Source organism: Lepidothrix coronata, unplaced genomic scaffold (genome assembly GCF_001604755.1).
Source record: "Lepidothrix coronata isolate B3197 unplaced genomic scaffold, Lepidothrix_coronata-1.0 Scaffold8, whole genome shotgun sequence".
In the NCBI taxonomy this organism is placed as follows: domain Eukaryota; kingdom Metazoa; phylum Chordata; class Aves; order Passeriformes; family Pipridae; genus Lepidothrix; species Lepidothrix coronata.
The window spans coordinates 11,463,963-11,477,895 of record NW_016690188.1 but is presented as its reverse complement, the minus strand read 5'-3'; the positions used below and the strand labels follow the sequence as shown (position 1 = coordinate 11,477,895).

Genomic DNA, 13,933 nt, shown 5'->3' with positions numbered 1-13,933 from the left:
TGTGACAGACTTTATTTAACAACTGTAAAACCAATTTACATTATACGTAGCATTGTCAGTTTAAGGTCAAAAAGAATTTATTTATACCTTTGTGTTTACTTATGATCTGTGAGCTGATATGCCTCACTCTTCCTCTTGTTTTCCCCTTTCCAGCAGTGGTAATAGTCAACCTATTGGTTTTAATGACTGGATACACAAACTGCTATAAGGGGTTCTGCACTTACTCTCTCCCAAAGAAAACTGATCCCTCTCAAGAATGTGAGAGTAGTACTGACATGCTGGGTTAAGAAACAAGGTTCTTGGACTGCTTTCATTTTTACTGTATCTCTTCTAGCTTTCAGTTGTTCATAGATAATAGCTGGTTTACTGGGCTGTTTTAATAACATTACTGCTCTGAAATCATGCTGTATTTCTCTCCGTCGATTGCCTAGCACTGAAAGATACAGGAAAACAGGTTGATCACCTTGCATTACTCTGATTATCTCTGTGGTCATTAGTGAGATGTAACCAGAAACTCCAGCTGAAGAATGACTAAATAAAAGAGCAAGGTAAATCTTCAAGAAAGTCTCCAGGAGTTTTCCCTGCCTTAGGAAGGAAGAGAACACTCTGTCCATCAGCCTAAGCAGAAAGAGGACATAGAAGTGGGCAGAGCGCTGATATTCTTAGAATGATTTAGTAAGTAATTATCTGGTTGGGAAGCCAACCAGATTTTAACAGAGCAACACCTGTTAGAGATACCAGTTCCCCACACAAACAAGACACCCATCAGCCCTGTACATGAACAACATGAAAACATGCAATATTATGTGGGTCACAAACGATCTCAATAATCAATACATGCAATAGACTATCTACATTGAGTTTGCTGCTATGAGTGGTTTCAGCACAGCATGTTGTTAGGTTTCCTCTGAATTCACAGATCATGCAAAGAGTTTTTTCATTGTCCCTAAACAGTGCCCAGGCTTAGACAGGTCATTCCCTGCTGTGTTCCAAAGAAAGCTGCTTGAAAGAACTTCTCTCCATACACGGCATAGCTTGCACATAGAAAACACAGGGGGTCCTGCAATGGGAACAGCTGGGCAGTCACTGCTTGTCTGAAAGCTGAGAAAGAAAACATGTACAGTGGCTGGATTTTTGGTTTTTTTGGAGTTGAGCAACAAATGCATCCTCTACCACTTAACACCAAACCAGCAAGTTGACTGTATTTTGGCTGTAACAAATTCCACAAGTTTCACTCCAGTACACCAGCATCACTATGTGACTGGTGATTTTTGTTCACGCGCTGCAGGGTGCTGCAGGGTGCCTGTCAAGCAAAATGCTGCATGCAAAGGCCAAAATGTGAGAAGAAAAAAAAGTTAAATAGTTCAGTAGTATTAACAGAATAAAGGCAGTGCAATTTGCTGGTCCTTTTGTTTCAAAATGTCCTGGAACATTTGCTCCAGATTACCTTTGAGGATGTGGAGGAGCCAATACCTTGAACAGGATTCTGTGGTACTTCCCACAGTATTGTCAGCCAAGGTGAAATAGTTAATTTTAGCACATAAAGGTTAGAAAGAGCTGGCACACAAAGCTAGGGCACATCCTCGGGCATCCCAAGATGTAAATCAATTAGATCAGGCAGCATAGGAGCAGAACATGAGAAGGGAGACTATGAATTCTCCCTGTCTTCACTGCAACCAGCCAAGGCAGCTTTGTCCTGGGATCAGGGTGTAATACTTTGCTATCCTACTGCGACTTTCCCCCCTCTTTTAACTGGAAAATACACATGGTCTGAATCACTGATAGTGAAACAAACCACAACGATGCTGTTAAATTGGCTTCATACATATCTGTGAGAGATCCAAAGTGGATATGGGGGCTCTGTTGATTTCAGTAAAGAAATACCTAGTGCCTGCACTCATGGGCTGACATGTTCTGTTGGTTTACCAGTGACTAGGAGTCAAGAGCATGAGCCATATGGTTGTGCCCATTTCAGGGCAGGGCATACATCAGCATTGCCAAATCTAATTCACTAGTGAGAGGCTGATTGTGGGCAGCTTTATCAAACCTCTAAGCGCTTAATCTCTTTTCTGCATCGCAAAGAATGATCTAGTAACTGAAGAAAAACCAATCTATCCAACCTACTGAGTTGAAAGCCAGCTAATATGTCCCTGTGGGTAGTGGTCTCACCGTGACCTACATTGTCATAATGCTGGTTTTCTCATATGGACTTCCTGAGCTAGTTCTCAACTCTGGAGTTTGGGTGGAAGATGTGGAGTAGCCAACCCAAATTGGAGTTTAACCTCTACTCCCAAACCCACACAACAAGTCAACACAATTAGGCAGTCAGAGTAGTTATTTCAGACATTGCAACCTGTACAGCTCTGGTAATAAGGGAAAGATTTCATCACCAAGAAGGGCTACATAGTTTGAAATATTTGAACCAAAGCAAAAGGGAACCGTACTTGACTCCTTTGCTATCAAATTGATGTCCTAAGCACTTGGAGAGTGTGTCTGTCCCTGACACATCCAGACTCTATGGAAGAAAGAGTATTTCTTCCTGCCTACAAGGATTAAGACAGAAAATCTACAATGCTTATTTTTTCATAGAAGATCTGAACATATGGATCTTCTACATGATCGAACACTGAACAAGGAAGAAAACGGTTACCCAGGACCCACTTTTTAAAACCTAGATGGCTCAAACTATGCATGCAAATTTTGTTGTGAGTGACAACTACTATGTCTCTAATGGGTTTCTCAGGGCAAGAGCTAAATATTCCTTCCAAGCTTGAAATTCCTTTCAACGTAGTTCCTATAACTGCTTTCCAGATCTGGTGTGGCACAAAAGGCACACCTATTTCTTCAATGCCTGTTAGAACAAACCTTCCTGTATGTAACTGCCTTATGTTAATAACGTCCTCCCCATGAGGTCATTTTACAGAAACATCATTGTTGTTAGACTTTCATGGTCAGTTTGCTCAAGGACTGTTATCACAAATTCCCTCTCTATATAAGTTCACTGAGAACATGAGCTTCCTACTGGCCATCTCCTTACTGGAAGCCTCGTACTTCTGCAAGAATGGTGAGTCCTTACATCTTATGCTGTAAAAGGCTATGGTATGTTGCTATAGATTTTAAAGGAGTTTCTGTTGAATTTATCTCAGTACTTGGTGATCTAAGCAACCTGGAGAATGTATAAATTCTGTGTTATGAGAGCAAGCATAAGACAGAGAGGCATAGGCAGGTAAGAACCTTGCATAAAACATATCAGCATGTAAATGGCAGGAGATGTAACAGGACTCCAGCTAAGGCTTTATTATAACTTCTTTTCACCCTTCATGTAATCTTTGGAGCTAATCTCTTTCTGGCAGAAAGCAGCTCTGTTGTCTCTCAACCTAGAATTGGCCTTCATTTTTGTGAAAAGTCTGGATAACATCTGAATATTTAGTTAAACTCAGAAGTGTTATCTTCAGTTTTACTCCTTTGCTACTCTGTTGCAATTTTGTAAGTTTTAATCTCTTCTGTGAGACAAAATGCTAGGTTTTCCTCCTCTCATCTCTCAGAGACAACTTCTTTTAATAAGTCGCCAGTTCTGTCTGAAACAGACACATGTACATATGTGTGTGTATGTGATTGTTTATTCCTGGTCTACTTTTCCTCTGTAACCAAGATTTTATATTAATCACAACTAATTACATCCCAGAATTCTTGCACTTATTTCCTTTATATCCCCAATGGAAGCCCTCCAAACATTTCAAACTAACATTGAAGGATAAGCCACTAGCTGAGGAACTTCATTTGAACTTTCAGAAAAAAATGGTGACAAATGTCACAGCATATAGAATTATTTAGGTTGCAGGAGGACACCTGCAACTCATTTGGTCGAACCTCCTGTCTAAAGTAGGGCCAAGTCTTGAGTATTCAACTTCAGCTAACTTGTTCCTAATCCTTCAATATTAAGGTGAAACATTTGGTAGTTCTTTAGACTCCAGTGAAAAAGGTTTTGCAACTATGAGTGAGATTAGTGAAAGAAACAATCAGTGACCTATCCTACGGAATAAAAAGGGACAAGAAAAATTAATGGGAAGGGGAAAGGAATAGAACATGTTTTTTTCACAAACAGTATCTGGATCTATCAGTCCTGTTATCAGGCAATGCTTGATTTTAACAGCTTGAAAAGACAGATTTTTTTTTTCCCCCCCTTCCATATGATGCCCAGCCTCTGCTTCTTCTAAATGGTTCAGTATTCCTGATTGTGTGTTAAAGTGTTTAAACTGCAAAGGACAATTGGATTTTTGATTTGAAACCACAATGTATTTCCCTGTTTCGAATGGTAGTATTTATCATCAAGACATCTTAATAGTTACTTATGTATTCATATGAATTGTGTTTTCTTGTCCAGAAGACCATCTTGCCCTGCCTTCTTGTTCTCGCCATTACTGTGTCACTGTCTGATGCTTCTTGCTTCCGTATGGAATGCAAGCCAGGGATGTCTGACGGTGTGACTGTAGGTAAGATGGTAACAGCTGTCAACTTGACAGACATCATCAGAATCACTGCCTGATTTGATTTGTCCCTTCTGTGCAATTTATCACCACTTAGAAATAAGTGGAAACAGTGGAAAGAAATCAATGGAAATGGGAGGGAAACGGGATATGGTAAGAGCAGAATTTATAATATATTATAAAAAGGAGAAGCTATTTAGGGAGAATCACACGGACCAAATTACAAATTAATTTTGTCCAGGGAAGTAGCATGGGCTGCATTAACTAATGCTGCCAAGAACCACTGGAAACAGGGACACAGCACTCTCTTCTCCCTGTATTACAAAAGCACATCCTGCTCTGATGGGGAACCTCCATGTTTTGCAGATGGGGAGGTTCATGTAAAAAGCCAGCAAAGGTCCCACCCATTGTGTACAAGCAGCACTGTTGTTGGTGCAAGGGTCTGACACTGAAGGCTGCTCACACACTCTGTTTTCAGGCTGCCTTGACTCAGAAGGAAAGCTGCATGAATTTGGTTCCCAATGGAGGACAGACAACTGCTATGATTGCTCCTCTTCCAGGGGAGGAATTCGCTGCTGCTCTAGGTGAGTGCAGAGTAGCAGTGGGGGTTTTTCTCTGCTGCCATGATACAGCACAAACCACTCCCCTTCACACAGGGGTTCCTGAGAAATGACCATGACCCTTCTCTCACTCACTTCATATCACAGACTTATGCATTCATGTAACACCATCATCACTAAACATGCAAAAAGTTCCTTTGAAAAATATAGGTCAAGTTTTAACAAAAGATTCTTGATTTAAAATAAAAATTGAATTTCATCCTTCTTGGGGTGAAAACTTCAGGCAAGTTACTGATTCAAGAAGGAACACATAGTTCCTTAAGAAATTCCTCTTATTCCTAGTCCAGAGCTTTCCAAAGCCACACATTGTCCCACTTTCCCCTGCGAAGCAGCTCAAAATAGGCATTGGCCTGTCTGTAACTTTTCCTACAGGGACACCCAACCACTCATATAATTCTTGTTCCATATTTTGGTTGAAGAGGAAAAGCAGTGATATGGGAATAGCAAGGAAACACAACAAACATCTCTTAGGTGTAAATCAGATCAGTGAACTACATCTGTGCCCTCATTCTGCTTAAGCAGCAGACTAACATTTGAGCTGGGAGCTTTCTGCAAGTTCTCTTTTCTGCTCCCGAACATCTCCTCAGTATAGCTTCTTCATATTAAAAGTGTAGATACCATCTGAGGTGGAAGCTGTTTACTCCTTGTTCTCATCACCTTTTTTTCTCTTCTCAATGACAGCTATGCAACACCAGTTGACTACGATAAAGAAAAGTGTGAAAGCATTTTCAACAAGGAGACCTGTTCTTATAAAGTAGTGGAGAAAGATGATGACTCAAAAGAATGCCCAGTTCATGCATGGGTGGGGTAGCAGAGAAGAATGGTGGACTGGGGGGATATTTCCTTTTACTGTTTTAAGGGTTCTCTTTCACAAATTCAAGAACACTTAAAAATGCAGTTGTTGAGTGAAATCTACTCATAAAACCCAACACAAAATAAAACTGAATATCTACTCCCCAAAAAAATCCCTTGGTTTCTCTGCCTTCTGCTTCACCATGAAGAACTGACCTGTTCCTCCCTTGAGATCAGACATAAAAGCTGACATTTAAAGTATCCTTAGTAGCTGCTAATCTTTATTCTTCTCTGGCCATTCTTCAGTGCCAGGGAGTATATTCTGTAATCTGTGCACAGCTGTATCTTAAAGCTAAAATAAAATCAGATGAAGCATCAGAAAGTCATGTGACATTTTCCTCTTTGAGCACGAAAACCAAAAGAATTAATATTCCAAAAAACATGGGGAAAAAAAAAATGAAGAGCTACTCAAAAATCTTTCTGAACAGTCTGTTTTTTATGAAAATGCCTGACATGATTAACTTTTATCCTATATGGCTCCCTGGAGACCAACTTATTGACTGCAAATCTACCAGCTACCCAATCTAACCCAGCACCCAGTAATCCATTACACTGACAGCAGAGCAGGGCCAGTCCTCAGCCTGAGGTCTGGGTAAAAGAAAAGGTCCTTTATGCAGATTAACCCCTAGGAAATTAAAGTTTTTAAATTGGCCAATGGGCAGCATTGTAGTTGGTGGAGTGACTCATCTGGGCTGGACTCAGACGGGGAAGAAGCTCAGTAATTCCATAAACAGTAACTGAGAGGGATATGCTTGCCAGCATAAGCTCTCCTTTGGGGTGTTGCTTCATAATCTTTATGGTACATTTATTCAATTGCCTCTTTCCAAAAGTGACCACGAGCATCCTATGTCTCCATGTTCTATTTCTCCGTAACAGACAGAGTCTGTCAATGCTTCCATAGCTCCTCCTTTCAAGTTATGGAACGAGCATATACCTCATCAGTAGTGGCAAGTCCTGCTGTCTGCAGGAGAAAGGCAAACCTCAGCTTGTATCAGCCTTAACTCATGTGCTCCAGTGAGCGATACAGGGATTACACTCCAGTGTTTTATTTCACTTCTACTTTCCTTTCTCCTTTCCTAACCCTGTCTTTCCTACACTGTCTTTTATTTCCCTGCCACATGCCCTCTTGTAAGAGGACCTGCAGTAATGAACTTTATATAATACTGCACTTTTACTTTATTCAGAAGCTGCTAATATCACTGTGCAGATAGACTAAGGGTGTCACAAAGCCCATAGGTTACACAAAGAGCAGTGACAATTACATCTACTGAGAAAAAGGTAAGCGGGTTCCTGCATGATTCGAGCTGCATCTGTTCCACTTTCTCCTTCCTTGGCTATACAAAATGCACAACACTGGTTGAGGTTTTGTGCTCCCCATCAGATGTCAACAGGCTGCCCAGAGCATGTGCAAGATTGGATTATAACTGAACCAATGTTCCTGTGAGGCCCCGGAAGATGCTAGATGTTCAGAGCATAACAATCAAAATAATCATTTGAGAACAAGAGATACCTCTTCCCTCATTATCTTTAGGCAGTGGGATTGCGATCAAGTACTTACCAGAGCTAGTTTGACAATCTGTCTGTTACAATACTCATTTATTTTGTAGTTTACCTCCAAACTCACCTGATACTGACGTATTAGTTTTTTCTAACATCTACCCATATCTGGAAGCTACTGGGACCTGCTTATGGTATATTTATGCAGACAGTCAATTATAGTGCAATGTGGAAAAAGCTTTGTAACCAAATATTTAGGCATATGATTAGTTTCTGTCTTGATCAGATGTCCCTTAATGGTAAGAAACTATTTTATAGAACTAGTCAAAAAATAAGATCCAGAGTTCATAATTCTATTTAGGAAGAACACAAGCTAGAGAACACAGAGACTAAGAATATAGCAGTAACCAAGCAAGGTACTTTGATGACATTTCTGAAGGCAGTCTTATAAGTTTTCTCAGTATTTGCAGAGACATTAATAATTATGGTTTCTGTGTACAAGAGATCAAGTTCCATGCAGTCTTCCAAAAGAGGAGGTGATTTTTCTCCTCCTCTCCTTAGTTAATTCTTTTCTGCATCATTAAAGTCTGATAATTTCTTTTTCTCCAGTTATTCTGAGGGCATCAGTCTTTTTCATTCTGCTGTGGATCATGATCTGATCTCTGAATCAGAATGAAATCCACTGAAATTCATTTTTTATGCTGAGCTTTTTGCTGCATGCTTAAGTTTGGTGGTTTGAGTACTCTCAAATAGAGTAGAAGCAGACGAGGTATCCTCTTATGTACTGTCTGGAAATTGTCCAAAGGCTGGAAGCATTACAAATCCTGACTTATTTCAGATGCACTCTACCCAAGCATTAAGGCCATGAGAGAAAGTTTAAAATCCAGGCCATTATTCTATCTTGTATCTTACACGTGCCATCTCTGTGCAGACAGGTTTCATGTTCTCAGACATCAATCTTCCTGTTTACAGCAGCTAAAACATTCAGATTCACAACCTGTCCTAATATCCAACGAAAGAGAGCAAAAATGATTTGTCTACCAAGAGGAAATGGCATTTCTGAGGCCACTCTAATTTTCTATAGCGGAATGGAGTGTGGACAGATGGTTTTGGAGCTTGTGTAATAGTGCTCAGCCTTTTTTATACAGCATAAAGATTTTTCTCTGTATTATTATCATCCTGGCAACAGATGCAATTTGATCCCCACCCACAAAGAGGAGCTCTTCTCCATACTAGGTTTGTTCTTGCAATAATAAAGTGCCTTTACACAGAATCACAGAACATTCTGAGTTAGAAGGGACCCAAAAGAATCATCGAGTCCAGCTCTTAAATGAATGGCCCATATGGGATCAAACTAACATCCTTGGTGTTATTAGCACCCTGCTCTAACCCACTGAGCCAATCTCCTCAGATTCCTGCTCTCTAGTTGGTTCAATCCAGACTGTTAGTTTCCTGCTTGCCTCTAGCTATCACCTTTCTTATTCTAGCATTCCAGTGTTCTGGTCTAACTCATTCTTCTGGATGAGCAGCCCCAGTGCCTTCAGCACCAGCCAAGGATGATGAAGTTGGGTTAGAATCATTTTGAAACTGTACTGACATACTCACACATACAATTGCAATTCTCCTACCTCAAATACTAGCTTGCCTCTTCTGTTTCTGCTTCTCGCTCTCACCTGCTTGGAAAACATCAGATTTACTGTTCATAAAATAATCTATCCAATGTAATTATCCAGTATAATCTAGCAGGTCAAGGGAGCTGATCCTTCCACTCTACTTGTCCCTAGTGAGGCCACATCTGGAACTGTGTCCAGTTCTGGGGTCCTCAGTACAAGAAGGACAAGGAACTGCTGGAGAGGATCCAGTGGAAAGCATCTCTCTTACAAGGAGAGACTGTAAGACCTGGGCCTGTTTAGTCTAGGGAAGTGAAGACTGAGAGAGGATTAACATACAAATATCTCAAAGGCAGGTGTCAACCCTTTTCAGTGGTGCCCGGTGACAGGACAAGGAGTAATGGCCTTAAACTAAATCACGAGAAGTTCCACCTCAACATGAGGAAGAATGCCTTTACACTGATGGTGGCAGAGCACTGGAACAGGCTGCCCAGAGAGGTTATGGACTCTCCCCCTCTGGAGATATTCAAAACCCACCTGGACAAGTTTCTGTGTAACCTGCTCTAGGTGAACCTGCCTTGCCGGGGAGGTTGGACGAGATGATCTCCAGACATCCCTTCCAACCTTAACAATTCTCTGATTCTATTGATATTCAGTGACATTGCTCAGGACACACTATCCCAAGCACCTGCACTGTGAACTCTGTTTACTTCCCTTTGCAAGCCTATGCTAAGAGAATGTATTATTGAAGGCATCTTCCAAAGACATCATGCCTAGCACAGTCTCCAACACTTCAGGGACTAGAGAACTTCAAAAATACTTTTTGACAAACTACTGTAACTGTAGGGTTGCTCTTTCTAGTTTTTACTAAAGAAGGTGACACAGAAAGGGTAGCAGCATGGATAGAGATGTTTTACCAGGAACAGCAGTGATAGAACAAGGGTTAAAGGTTTAAAATAAAAGACAGTATATTCAGATTAGATACAAAGGAGAGATTCTTTAACATGAGGGTAGTGAGACACTGGAACAGGTTGTCCAGAGAAGCTGTGGATGCCCCATCCCTGAAAGTGTTCAAAGACAGGTTGGATGGGGTTTGAGTAACCCAGACTAGTGAAAGGTGTCCCTGGCCATGGCAGGAAGGTTGGACTAGATTACCTTTAAAGGTCCCTTCCAACCCAATCCATTCTAGAGACATCTGTCTACAACAGACTTCCAGGTTCAATTGTAAGGCAAGTCCACAGAGAACACCAACTCGCAAGTAAGTCATGATCAAAGATTTACTTTCCTTTTTAAGGCTGACTAGATACATGCACCCAAATTCCAGAAAAGCCAGACTGAACCAGCACTCCTACTTGATCCAGAGCTATTTAATCACATTTTAAATCCATGAAAGCACCTTTCTTCACCATCTGCCAGGTCTCCTTAGGATACGTGGCTCTACCCTATGAAGAGGTAGGAAAGGTTCATTTCATGTCTAATCCAAACAGCCTCTGGGGAGCAGTCTGCTCTTCTCTTGTCTGCTCCAAGTTTCAACACAGAAAGAGATGATGTTACCTATTACATCTAGTTTTGGAACAGCAGAAGCACAGCAGGGACTTGGCTCCCTTCTGTAGCAAGGAATCTAGCTGTGGGAAGATGACCAAACCATCAAAAATCAAAAAAGCAGAGACAGAGCATACAAAGCTCTGCTTTGATCTTCTCACTTCTGCCAAGTCATGTTTTGCCTTTGTATCTCTGTACTTCCACATACACAGCTATAGTCCCTTATAAAGAACACATCCCTCACCTTCAAAACTTCAGATCATAACACCTCTAGCTCCACACAGTGGAAAGAAAACATTCACAGGAAAGTTTCCTCCACTATCCTGTCAGGTTAAAGGTTTAGAAGGCTCTGCAGAACATTGGGAGGCAAATCAGCCCAGGCAGAGCAGAAGAGGTTGTGTGCTCTCTTCCCCTCAATCTCCCCCTTTCCTCCTGGTAGCACATAGCTCCCCTGCTAGAAAGAGAGGCAGTTTTCCATAGCTAGCCTTCCCATCCCAGTAATTATTTTCAAGGTAAGTTTTTTTTTGAGTACTGGAAAGTTGTTCTTGTCCTAGAAATGAAATCCAGTGCTTAGACTACAAAGTCTTTTAAACCAAACACCAGAACACACATATAATTTCTATTAAACAGTGTTTATCACCTGAAACTTAAAGGTTTTGTACTCATTCATGTGTCCAATAAGATTTTTGCCCCAATCTTAAAAAGAAAATCCAACTTAAATAAGAAAAGTGCATATCTCATTTACATTATGCATACCAAAGAAGCTAGAGATTTGCAGTTCACATTCTGCTCTGTGCCAATTTTAAAATCTCAGATAAATTCAATTCATGACAATTTTTCTTGCTGTGTTTGCTCTTAGTTAACTCCTCTATTGGTATGCAGAAAAGTTTGCATTGGCACCTTTACAAAGCCTGAAAATTTCTGTTCTAATCTAACACTGTGAGCATGTTTCCTTGGGTCATGCTGTGGTGTATTTTGGGTTGAAACTGATTGGAACTGATTGACTTTACACAGGTATTTAAAGGAAACTGCAAAACACGCAAGTCATATGACCAATTTAAAACAATCATCAAAATTGGGTTAATTTAATATTCCTCCCCACTCCCAAAATTCTGTTTTCACATTTCATTTCTTTCAGCATACCTCAAGCACTGACCCATGCTCTTTACACTTCTCTAGGCCTTCAATGCTTTTGCATAGTCAATCCTTCAAGTAGATGTCCATTAAGGATCACTGATAAAGCGCAGTCCTTTGCCACCACAAGATGATAACCTTCTTCAAAATATCCCAGTATTTTTCTCCCCTTAATTCCAGAGGCTTCTCCCCTTGCTGCCCTTGTCTACTAAAGATGGGACGAATCTACAGAGACGGGGAAAAAGTAGTTTTGTTTAGTAGCTGGCTATACTGGCTCAGATACTGTGAAGAAATTAATTCCCTAAGGTGTATAATGCAGAAGTCACTCCAATTTGCTGGATGAAAGACAGGGGAGCTGGACTCAACTGAAATACTGGCTTGTGACTCTGTGGCAAGCATGCTACCCTGAGCTAAGTTGTAATCTCATTGTAGTACAACTCTAATGAGTACATTCATTAGAGTATCTTCCTGAGGCACTTTTCCTCCCTATTTCAGTTCCCGCTCTTGTTCTGGTCCTGAACAAAGGGATACTGTCCTGCACACCAAAGCTGATGGTCAAGAAGAGGTGAGCAGGGGTCTGGCTTGGTGCAGTATTCATTCAAAATTCTTTAGACTCCTGAAGTAACAGACTGGATTATTTAACAAAAGTCTCTTCTTTTCCAGCTCAGTTGTTTGTTCCTATCTGTATTTGGCTGTGCAAGGCAGACTATTGAGCAAGTTCATTCAAAGCACAGAGAGTATTGTCCTATAATGTTAACAGGAAATTATACAAATGGGTTAGATAAGAGATCAGCTCTGTAATATTATGATGAATCTTGGCAGACGTTTGTGAGCATAACACTGAGAAGTTCATCATCTGGTTTGCCTACATCAATGGCCTCAGGCCTGTGCTTTTAGGATATAATTACTGTTGAGAAGCCAACATCTCTCATTAATATCTCCTTTTACTTTCTTTCAAGTATTAGTTTTAAATGGGTGATTCTCCATCTCTCTGCAGTAAGAAAGGGTTCAAAAGTTAGAACTACCAAAACTGTATCAGAGATGGAGAGTGATATGCCAGCCAAGAATTTCAGAGAGGACTGCAGTTTTCCAGCAAGCCTAGTGAGAAGTATCAGGAGCTTGATTGAATGGATTGTTGTAACTACGGCCCAGCTACAACAGTAAATCTTATTTATGTACAGATATGACAGCTCTGGAACTTTCTTCTTCTGTTGTTGCTGATGTTTTGGTTCAGTTTGTTCTTTTTTCTCTTCTATAAATTCACTAGTCACTACATTACAGCATAGTTTAGTCACAGTGCTCCTGTGAGGAAAGGAGTGGATGGAAAAGTTGGAGCTACAGAGAACACAAAAACCTAGATCTGATTCAGCTGGCAGACTTGAGTTCATTTTCATTTTGCTCCACTGAGGTTTAGAATGTAGGTGGCATTTTAGACCTGCCTTTAGTCTATAGCCAAGGAGGCAACAGAGAGAAGAGAGAGTAGTTTTAAGAGTGCTTTTTGAACTTGGAGACAGACTGGCTTGCCTGAGTTATCCTTAGTACAGGAAAAGAAAAACTTAGCAACAACACTACTTCAGAATTTCACTCAGGGAACAAATGCAATAGCACCTCTGACTATTAACAGAGGAAAAACAGGAGTTTCCCCTTGAAGCTCTGCACAACCAGGCATCTCCTCAGAAAAAGCAGGATCCTTTTTTTACATGATTTCAGCAGTTTATTTTGGGGGAAAGTTTAACAGGGAAAGGAGGTGCTGAACGTTCCTCTCATTGCTTCATGGAATTCAAGCTGAGGAGACCCATACATTAATTGTTGCTGTTTCCCCCCAAGCCAGTGAAGGAAGTTGTTTGACCTAAGTCAGTATGTCTAGAACTGGGCTTCAGATACTTCCAGCACAAAAGAGCCCAAGGGAGAAGGCACAGAGGGAAAGCAACAAACTGCTATAGTCTCAAAAGTACACAGCCTTCTTAGCCATCAGCTAGGCTGGAACAACTTAACCTTCCCCTAACAGAGGACACCTGCTTACCACTGAGGCCCAGAAGGCAACTTCACTTTCATCTGCTCAACAGAGAATCCTCTCTCCTCCTTTTTTACCCATTTGACTTGGAAAACCTTGTTTGTCTCAAGAGGAAAGGTCCAAGCAGGTCAGCAGGAAGATGAACAGGGACAAGTTCAGCCTCTGCTCTGCTCCGTG

General features: G+C 40.9%; 1 protein-coding gene across 1 annotated transcript; it reads left to right on the top strand.

Annotated features, from left to right (window-relative positions):
• The first annotated feature begins 3,034 nt into the window (after positions 1-3,034).
• Positions 3,035-6,026, top strand: LOC108510190 (beta-microseminoprotein-like). Its single transcript, XM_017839875.1, has 4 exons — positions 3,035-3,064; positions 4,385-4,493; positions 4,966-5,071; positions 5,789-6,026. Exons 1-4 carry the CDS (start codon positions 3,062-3,064, stop codon positions 5,916-5,918), a joined length of 348 nt encoding a protein of 115 aa, XP_017695364.1. The 5' UTR covers positions 3,035-3,061; the 3' UTR covers positions 5,919-6,026.
• Positions 6,027-13,933: the final 7,907 nt, after the last annotated feature.

Coding starts and splice junctions, on each gene's coding strand:
- LOC108510190 (XM_017839875.1), top strand. Junction 4,494..4,965: donor GTCTGACGGTGTGACTGTAG/GTAAGATGGTAA, acceptor CTCTGTTTTCAG/GCTGCCTTGACTCAGAAGGA. Junction 5,072..5,788: donor GGAATTCGCTGCTGCTCTAG/GTGAGTGCAGAG, acceptor TCTCAATGACAG/CTATGCAACACCAGTTGACT.